General features: G+C 38.1%; 1 protein-coding gene and 1 pseudogene across 1 annotated transcript; both read right to left on the reverse strand.

Annotated features, from left to right (window-relative positions):
• Positions 1 to 615: 615 nt before the first annotated feature.
• Positions 616 to 3,817, reverse strand: LOC133337289 (cytochrome P450 6a9-like; annotated as a pseudogene).
• A 304-nt stretch (positions 3,818 to 4,121) lies between these two features.
• LOC133337296 (cytochrome P450 6a9-like) lies at positions 4,122 to 7,438 on the reverse strand. Its single transcript, XM_061545533.1, has 2 exons — positions 6,364 to 7,438; positions 4,122 to 4,540 (listed from the first exon to the last, which is right to left on the reverse strand). Exons 1-2 carry the CDS (start codon positions 7,436 to 7,438, stop codon positions 4,122 to 4,124), a joined length of 1,494 nt encoding a protein of 497 aa, XP_061401517.1.
• Positions 7,439 to 9,932: the final 2,494 nt, after the last annotated feature.

Genomic DNA, 9,932 nt, shown 5'->3' on the forward strand with positions numbered 1-9,932 from the left:
ATGCTAAGTCTGAAAAGTGAGTTTTTCAGTAGAAGCTCATATATTTTACGGGCCATGCTAAGTACATTTTTGCTTAAAACTTTGGTTTGGATTGCCCAGTCCGATTTTACTACTTTCCTTACTGGTTTAAAATAATATTTGGGAGGGAGGTTTATATATATATATATATATATATATATATTTTAATGTTGTTTATTAAAAAAGCGAAGAAAAAACTGAACGATAGCTTTCAGTCGATCAGCTTCCATACACTCTCATTACCAATTTATAGATTGCAGACTATTGAAGAATGTGTTTGTGTGTGTGTGTGTATGTGTGGTCTGTTGTTCAATGAACTGAACTGGGTTCAATCGATAGATAAGATTGATGCAACTACTCTAACAACTAACTCTAACTTAAAAAGCATGGGTATGTTCGGTCGGGTCGAACCTGAAAATTCTGCTATGGTCCTTAGCATACTTAAATTTCATAGGGTTAAATTGTTGATTACTATGTCCACACATGGACCAATTCTTCACATATTCTGCATTCTGCCACAGTACCAAACTACAACGCCTTCTGTTAGAATCTGAGACTCGATATGATATGATTTTATTTAAATTATCATTTAGTTACAATTTAATATTTTCTCAACTTTCAAAAAGATTCCCTTCTCCGGGGCAACAATAATACTTTTCTTATCCAGCACAATGGGAATTTGAGTCTGCTCACAAACCGCAAAACGGAAATTCTTCAACAGTAATGCCAAACCGATCATTGCTTGCATTTTACCAAAACGCATACCAATACAATTGCGGGGTCCATCACCAAAGGATAAATTCAAGACGGAATCACGTTTGGTAACTTCGGCAGGACTAAAGTGGTCAGGATTAAATTCATTCGGTTGTGGGTAATAACGAGCATCACGATGTATGGCAGCAGCGGGTATAACAATTGACATGCCTTTTTTTTATAACATATTTGGGGTTATCCGCAACCACATAATCCTCATAGGCCAAGCGATTGATGGTCGGTATGTTGGTGTAGAGAGGTTTCTAAAAAAATAAAAATATAAATATTTTTTGAAAAATCAGCCTTTTGAAGAATATTTTCGAAAAATCCATGTCTTTTAATAGACCTTGAAAAAAATTGTTGATAGTCTCTAAAAATATTTTTAAACCAGTAAGTAAAGTAGTAAAGTCGGACGGGGCCGACTATATGATACCCTTCACCACTTTGTCATATTCAAAAGATGAATTCTAACAGAGGTCTAAATTTTTGAAGGACCATTAACATGAAAATTGATCCATAAACATGTCATTCTGTCACCTATACTAAATTTTTCAATTGGTCAGATATAGGGTTGCTTCTTATGTTATAGTAACTTCAGTACGTAGTGCTATATTTTGTGCCGATTGGACCCACCTTGTTGAAGCATTTATATCCTATCTCTGGCTTATACTAACTTCAGGGACTTTGGTGCACCATTTACATAAAATCAGAAGAAAATATATATGGGAGCTATATCTAAATCTGAACCGATTTTCAGGAAACTTAACACACATCATTCTACGCCTAATTTATTACGCCATGCCAAATTTCGTAAAAATCGAATGATATATAGGACTTTGGTGCGCCATTTACATAAAATCGGAAGAAAATATATATGGGAGGTATATCAAAATCTGGACCGATTTTTAGGAAACTTAACACACATCATTCTAGACATAATTCATTGCGCTATGCCAAATTTCGTGCAAATCGAAAGATATATAGGGACTTTGGTGCACCATTTACATAAAATCGGAAGAAAGTATATATAGGAGCTATATCAAAATCTGTACCGATTTTCAGGAAACTTAGCACACATCATTTTGTACCTATTTCAGTGCTCTATACCAAATTTCGTGCAAATCGAAAGATATATAGGGACTTTCGTGCACCATTTACTTTAAATCGGACGAAACTATATATGGGAGCTATATCTAAATCTGAACCGATTTTTTCGAAACTTGGCACTCGTCATTCTGGACCTAATTCATTACTCTATGCCAAATTTCGTGCAAATCGAAAGATATATAGGGACTTTGGTACACCATTTACCCTAAATCGGACGAAGATATATATGGCAGCTATATCTAAATCTGAACCGATTTTCAGGAAACTTAACACACATCATTCTAGACCTAATTCAGTACGCTATGCCAAATTTCGTGCAAATCGAAAATTATATAGGTACTTTGGTACACCATTTACATAAAATCGGACGAAAATATATATGGGAGCTACATCTAAATCTGAACCGATTTTTTCCAATTTCAATAGGGTTCGTCCTTGGGCCAAATAAGAGACCTATACCAGATTTCATCCAAGTCGGATCATAAATGCGACCTGTACTTTGTTCACAATTTAACATGGACAGGCACACGAACGGACGAACGGTCGGACGGACATGCATAAATCGACTTAAAAAGTGATTCTATGCACATTCTCAAAAGGAACCATGTGTCCATCTCGTTTCCTTTTGCCTGTTACAAACATATGCACAAAGACATAATACCTTGTATCACAGTGTGGTGAAGGATATAAAAATCCACGCCTATTTTAGTAGCCTATAAAAATGGTTTAAAAATAGGCTGGCCTTTTGTAGAACCTTAGCGCCATCTACATCTAAAATAGAGGTAATAAATACGCTTTTTTATTCGGTTTTTTGTTTGTATCTCTACTCACCCTGTATCACCTGCTCCAAATATACCATTTCCTTAAGGCATTCATATTCAAACACATCGTTGTGATTTTCCAAAACCCGGCAAACTTCCTCCCTGGCCTTCTCCTGCACATCCAATTTCTGAGCCAATTCATAGAGAGCAAAACTCATGGTGGTCGATGAGGTCTCAAAACCCGCCAGGAGGAACACAAAAGCCTAGGCAGCAATTTGACCAAATGATATATTTGTCAACTCACCCTCCACCCCCTCCTCCTTAAATAATTTCTGATTTTTCAAATCAATTAACATGTCCATAAAATCATTACGCCGAACATTCTCCCGCTCACGATAATCCACTGTCTCCTTGACAATTTTCATAAAATATTTTTCCACTTCCGGTAGGGTTTCCTTGATGTGTAGTTTGCGACATAGTTCGGGGAAACTAAAACGTATTACCATGCCCAAGTTACCGTAACGTTGCTCACTTAAGGCCTTGCGACCCATTTGCAAAAATTCAGCATCCACATTTTTCATACAGTTCATATTCAGACCAAAGGCACAGGTGCCAATGACATCTGTGGTAAAATAGCCAGCCAGATCTCTCATTTCCATAATTTCCTCCTTCCGCAGTAGTCTCTCCCCAACCACCTCCACCAAATCATAACCCAGCTGCAAAACCAAGGGGAACATTGCTTTTATACGTCCCGAGGTAAATGCTGGCGATAATTTATTACGCATGTTACGCCATCTGTTGCCATTCAGGTTAATTAACTGTCCCGACAGCGGATCATCCTCCTCATTGTTATAGAAACCACGATCGGCAAATTTATTGAAATCTTTTATGAGTATCTGTTTGCTGAGTGCTGGGTCCAATACAAAAATCGCCGTCTTATGCAGCCAATAGAAACCCACAAAGGGACCCGAGAAGTTGCGATATTTTTCATAATATTCTAATATGATTTGATTGAAGGAACGAGTGGTGGATAGGCCGGACAGACTTCCCAGCAGCCAATTGGGTGGCTCACAGGGTATACCCTGATTGTGCCAATAATTAAAATGTTCACGTAGGAGATGATCGATGTAAGCCAACAATGTGAATAGAATACTGAACAGAATCGGAAGGGCGAACATGGTTATTTATTAAAAAATAATTAAAACAAAATACTTGATGATGTTATCGCCGCTGCTATACAAGCAATACTAACAGGCAGCGGGTCCAACAAAAACATTCACAGAGTCTCTTCTCTTAAATAAAAGAAAGATCGAAGCTCATCCAAAAACATGAGCTTTTGAGAATAACTGAGAGTCCAACGTGAGAAATTAATTAATTAGGAAAAGCCAGAGATGGAAATTCTGAATTATTAAATTTTTGAGAGAAGATGATCATCCGAATAAAAAATATAAATTATTGGGGAAAAATATTTATTTTTATTACTTAAATAATATCGACCCTTAAATATATCCCCCCTGTCGGTGATGTCAAAAAGCTCTGCTTATCATATTCCATGGGTATCATAGTTCGATCGCATATAGAAAATCGAAAATTGTGCAGGAGCAATGCCAAGCCAATGATAACTTGCATTTTACCAAAACGCATACCTACACAATTGTGTGGACCCTCACCAAATGGTAGATAGAGTATCGGATCACGTTGTGTGATTTTTTGCGGGGAAAAATTATCGGGATTAAATTTTTCTGGCTGGGGGTAATAACGTTCATCACGATGTATGGCTGCGGAGGGTATTAATATAGGCATTCCTTTGCGTATAATATAGTCCGGGTGATCGGGTACCACATAATCTTCCAAGGCCATGCGATTGAGTACCGAGAGGGAGGTATGGAGGCGCATTGTTTCTGTAAGGGAAAAAGTGGAAAAAATAAAGGAGGATTTTTTAAAATATTTTTAAAGTATAACCAGAGGCGTAGATTAAAAAAATCTAAGCTGCTACAATAGGCGTGGATTTTTACACCCTTCACCACACTGTGGTACAGGGTATTATGTCTTTGTGCATATGTTTGTAACAGGCAAAAATAATCAGATTGACCCATAGTTCCTTTTGAAAATATGCATAGAACCACTTTCTGAGTCGATTTTTGCATGTCCGTCCGTCCGTCCATCCGTCCGTCCATGTTAAATTGTAAACAAAGTACAGGTCGCATTTATGATCCGAATTGAATGAAATTTGGCACAGCTTATTTGCTTGGTCAAAAGACGAACCCTATTGAAATTGGGAAAAATCGGTTCAGATCTAGATATAGCTCCCATATAAATGTTCGACCGATTTATTGTAAATAGTGTACCAAAGTCCCTATATATATTTTGATTTACCATTTTTGGTATACCATTTAATGTAAATGGTATACCAAAGACCCTATATATTCTTGAATTTGCACGAAATTTGGCATAGCGCACCTAATTGAGTCTAAAATGATGTGTGCTAAGTTTCGTGAAAATCGGTTCAGATTTAGATATGGCTCCTTTATATAGTTTCTTCCGATTTTAGATAAATGGAGCATTAAAGTCCCTATACATCTTTTGATTTAAACGAAATTTGGCACCTCGTTCTGTATTAAGACTAGATTGATATGTGCTAAGTTTCGTAAAAATCGGTTCAGATTTAGATATAGCTCCCACATATAGTTTCGTCCGATTTTAGGTAAATGGAGCATCAAAGACCCTATATATCTTTTGATTTAAACGAAATTTGGCACAGCGTACGGAATTATGTCTATAGTGATGTATGCTAAGTTTCGTGAAAATCGGTTCAGATTTAGATATAGCTCCTATACATATTTTCGCCCGATTTAACATAAATAGTGCACCAAAGTCCCTCTATATCTTTCGATTTGCACGAAATTTGGAACAGCGTACTGAATTTAGCCTAGATTGATGTGTGTTAAGTTTCGTGAAAATCGGTTCAGATTTAGATATAGCTCCTATACATATTTTCGCCCGATTTAACATAAATAGTGCACCAAAGTCCCTCTATATCTTTCGATTTGCACGAAATTTGGAACAGCGTACTGAATTTAGCCTAGATTGATGTGTGTTAAGTTTCCTGAAAATCGGTCCAGATTTAGATATAGCTCCCATATATATTTTTGTCCGATTTAATGTAAATGGTATACCAAAGACCCTATATATTTTTGAATTTGCACGAAATTTGGCATAGCGCACCTAATTGAGTCTAAAATGATGTGTGCTAAGTTTCGTGAAAATCGGTTCAGATTTAGATATGGCTCCTTTATATAGTTTCGTCTGATTTTAGATAAATGGAGCATTAAAGTCGATTTGTTCGAAATTTGGCACAGCGTACGGAATTAAGTCTAGAGTGATGTGTGCTAAGTTTCCTGAAAATCGGTCCAGATTTAGATATAGCTCCCATATATATTTTTGTCCGATTTAATGTAAATGGTATACCAAAGACCCTTATATAGTTTCGTCCGATTTTAGATAAATGGAGCATTAAAGTCCCTATACATCTTTCGATTTGTTCGAAATTTGGCGTAGGGTACTGAATTAGGTCAAGAATGATATGAGTACAATTTCTTGAAAATGGGTTAAAATTTAGGTATATCTCTTAAATATATTTTCGTCCGATTTTATGTAAATGTGCCAAAGTCCCTATATATCTTTCGATTGAAACGATTTTTATAAACATTTTTATGTAACTTACCCTGAATTATTTGCTGCAAATACACCATTTCCTTCATGCAATCATAGCTAAATTCCTGGTCATACTTGTCGAGTACCTCTCTAATTTCTTGCCGAACCTTTTCCTGCTCCTGCACGTGTTGGGCCAATTCATACAATGCAAATCCCATAAGTGTCGAGGAGGTTTCAAAACCAGCCAATAGAAAAGAAAATGCCTGGGCAGCAACCTGACCAAAACTCAGAGTCGGCAAACCATCCTCCCCTTTATTGTTCTTCAAATCAATCAATAGATCCATAAAATCATTACGCCTTGTCGAACTCTCCTCACGACATTGCATTGTATCTCTTACAATTCGCATAAAATATTTCTCAACATCGGCCATAGTTGGTTTGAGGTGCAGACGTCGTGCAAATTGAGGATAACTAAAACGTAAGGCAATTCCTGGACGTTGTTCCACGAAGGCTCGGCGACACATTTTCCGAAACTCGGCATCCGGTTTACGCATACTATCTATTTCAATGCCAAAGGCACAACTGCCAATTACATCGATGGTAAAGCGTGATATCAAATCCTTTATATCTAATATTGGATCCATGGCGATATTTTCCTGAAATAGCTTCACAAGTTCTTGGGCCTCCCGCCTAACCAATGAAAACATTGCCTTCATTTTGGAGGATGTAAATGTTGGTGTTATTTTATTACGCATAAAACGCCAATGTTGACCATATAAATTGAACAAGGAACCCGTCAGCGGATCATCTGCCTCATTGCAATACATACCACGATCGGCAAATTTTGCGAAGTCTTTAATGAGTATCAACTTTATAAGCTTGGGATCCACAACAAACACTCCCGGTTTGGTAAACCAATAGAATCCAGCAAATGGTCCTGCATTCCGATATTTCAGATAATATTCTTGCCATACGTGTGAAAAGGGTCTCTGAATTACCACTCCTCTTAAATTTCCCACCAACCAATGGGGTGGATCACAGGGAATATGACGAGATTTCCAATAGGTTATATTTTTATAGAATAATCGCCAGGCATATAAAAGGAGAACAACAGCGACGGATATTAAAATTCCGCTTACAGACATTTTGTGAATGCGAAAAAATGCTTCCTCTTTTTAGGAAATGTGGATATACAACTGATATGACTGGCTTGGTGGGGATTTAAATATCCCAATCGAAGAAAGCTTTACAGCGAGCTTTTAATTCTTTCGACACAGTGTTAAATTCCATACAAAAAAAAATAAAAATGATATCTTCAAGTTCGTTACACGATATGCAGTTCAGAAGTTCGTTCATCTTTACAATACTCCGCTGCTCCGCACAGTGTTTCTCTTTCATATAAAATTGAATCTCAAAATGGAAAAATAGAGGGATGGATTTTATAAAAATATTTTTTTGAAAATAACCCAAGGTCTGGATTTTTTTCTGGAGGCAACCCAAGCCCTGGATTTTTTCAACCCTTCACCACACAGTGGTACAGGGTATTATGTCTTTGTGCATATGTTTGTAACAGGCAAAAATAATCGAGATAGACCCATGGTTCATTTTGAGAATACTTTTTAAGACGATTTATGCATGTCCGTCGATCTGCCTGTCTGTCCATGTTAAATTGTAAACAAAGTACAGGTTGCGTTTATGATCCGAATTGGATGAAATATGGCACAGCTCATTTCTTTGGCCCAAGGACTAACCCTATTGAAATTGGGGAAAATCGGTTCTGCTTTAGATATAGCTTCCATATATATTTTCGTCCGATTTAAAGTAAATGGTGTACCAAAGTCCCTATATATCTTTCGATTTGCACGAAATTTGGCACATCGTAATAAATAAGGTCTAGAATGATGTGTGTTAAGTTTCCTGAAAATCGGTTCAGATTTAGATATAGCTCCCATATATATTTTCGTCCGATTTAATGTATATGGTGTACCAAAGTCCCTATATATCTTTTGATTAGTACGAAATTTGGCAAAGCGTAATGAATTAGGTCTAGAATGGTCGCAGTGTTCGCATTGGCGGATATACTCAAGAAGTACAAAGCCGATATTATTGTCTTACAGGAAATGCGATGGAAAGGGACAGGCGTAAGCAAATCAGACGATTACGCCCGGTTTTATAGCTGCCATGAAACGAGTCATGAATTTGGCTGCGGATTTATGGTTAACAGGAGAATAAAAGACCTTGTCTCCAGATTCACTCCAGTAGATGAGCGAATTGCTATAATCCGTATAAAAGCGAAGTTCTACTACATCAGTCTTATTTGCACCCATGCTCCGACCGAAGATAAAGATGAACAGACCAAAGACATATTTTACGAGCGCCTAGAAACAGCATATGACCGTTGCCCTGGCCATGACATTAAAATTCTGCTAGGAGATTTTAATGCATAAATCGGAAGGGAAAATATCTTTAGCCCCACCGTCGGAAAATTCAGCCTTCATGAAGAAACATCCGACAACGGCAACGGAGGTTCATTGACTTCGCTGCAGCAAAAAACATGGTAGTTAGCAGCACCAGATTCAAGCATCTCGATATACACAAGGCCACCTGGATCTCGCCTGATCAAGTAACGAGAAACCAAATTGATCATGTTGTGATAGACGGAAGGCATTCATCCAGTGTTTTAGACGTCCGATCGATCTGAGGAGCGAATATCGATTCGGACCATTACCTTGTGGCAGCCAAGGCACGCACCCGTCTTAATGTTGCAGCAAAGGTGCGATCTAATACTACACGGAAACTTGACGTCGAAAAGCTGCAAACACAACAGGCAGCCGAGGCCTACTCCGCTCAACTTACCCATCTGCTTGAAGAAAGCACTTCTTGTCCCGATAATAGTATAGAAGCACAATGGCAAAGAATTGCCCACTCCCTACAAACTGCAGCAAAAGGAACAATTGGGTACCAAAAACCACCACCAAGAAACCCATGGTACGATCAGGAGTGTCGTAATGCTACTGATGTGAAAAACGCAGCGTATAGGGCAACCCTGCAGGCAGTAGCAACACGTAACGTGATGGAGAATTATCGGGAGAAAAGGAGAGAGGAGAAACGTGTTTTCAGAAAAAAGAACAAGAAAAACGTGAGCGTGAGCAAATCGAGATGTACAGGAGTCAAGAGTCAGCAAATCGAGATGTACAGGAGTCAGATTGAAGTCCGGAAATTTTACCAACGAGTAAAACACCAAATCGAAGGTTTTGGTGCAGGCACATTCTCCTCCTGTAGAGATGAAGAAGGACACCTAGTGATATATACAGACAGCGTGTTGAGGATCTGGAAGGAGCATTTCGAAAATCTTCTAGTATCAAATAGTGGCGATGAAGAAGATACCCCAGAACCAATAAGAGATGATGGTATAGACTGTATACCACCTAGCCAAGATGAGGTCATAAAAGCAATTAATCGGCTCAAGAACAACAAAGCAGCAAAAGCCGATGGGTAACCAGCCGAACTATTCAAGACTGGTGGCCAGGTGCTGGTCAGGAGCATGCACCAGCTGATTAGCATAATTTGGCTAGATGAATGCATGTCCAATGATTGGAACCTCAGCATCCTGTGTCCCGTGTACAAAAAATGGAGACA

Source organism: Musca vetustissima, unplaced genomic scaffold (genome assembly GCF_032173495.1).
Source record: "Musca vetustissima isolate MV318-11 ecotype Yass unplaced genomic scaffold, APGP_CSIRO_Mvet_v1 utg10133, whole genome shotgun sequence".
Taxonomy (NCBI): Eukaryota; Metazoa; Arthropoda; class Insecta; order Diptera; family Muscidae; genus Musca; species Musca vetustissima.

What these genes read in the sequence shown, in the direction of transcription:
- LOC133337296 (XM_061545533.1), bottom strand. Translation starts at nt 7,438, where the DNA reads ATGTCTGTAAGCGGAATTTTAATATCCGTCGCTGTTGTTCTCCTTTTA. An exon ending in TTTGCAGCAAATAATTCAGG is followed by an intron (nt 4,541 to 6,363) that starts GTAAGTTACATA and finishes TTTCCCTTACAG; the next exon opens with AAACAATGCGCCTCCATACC.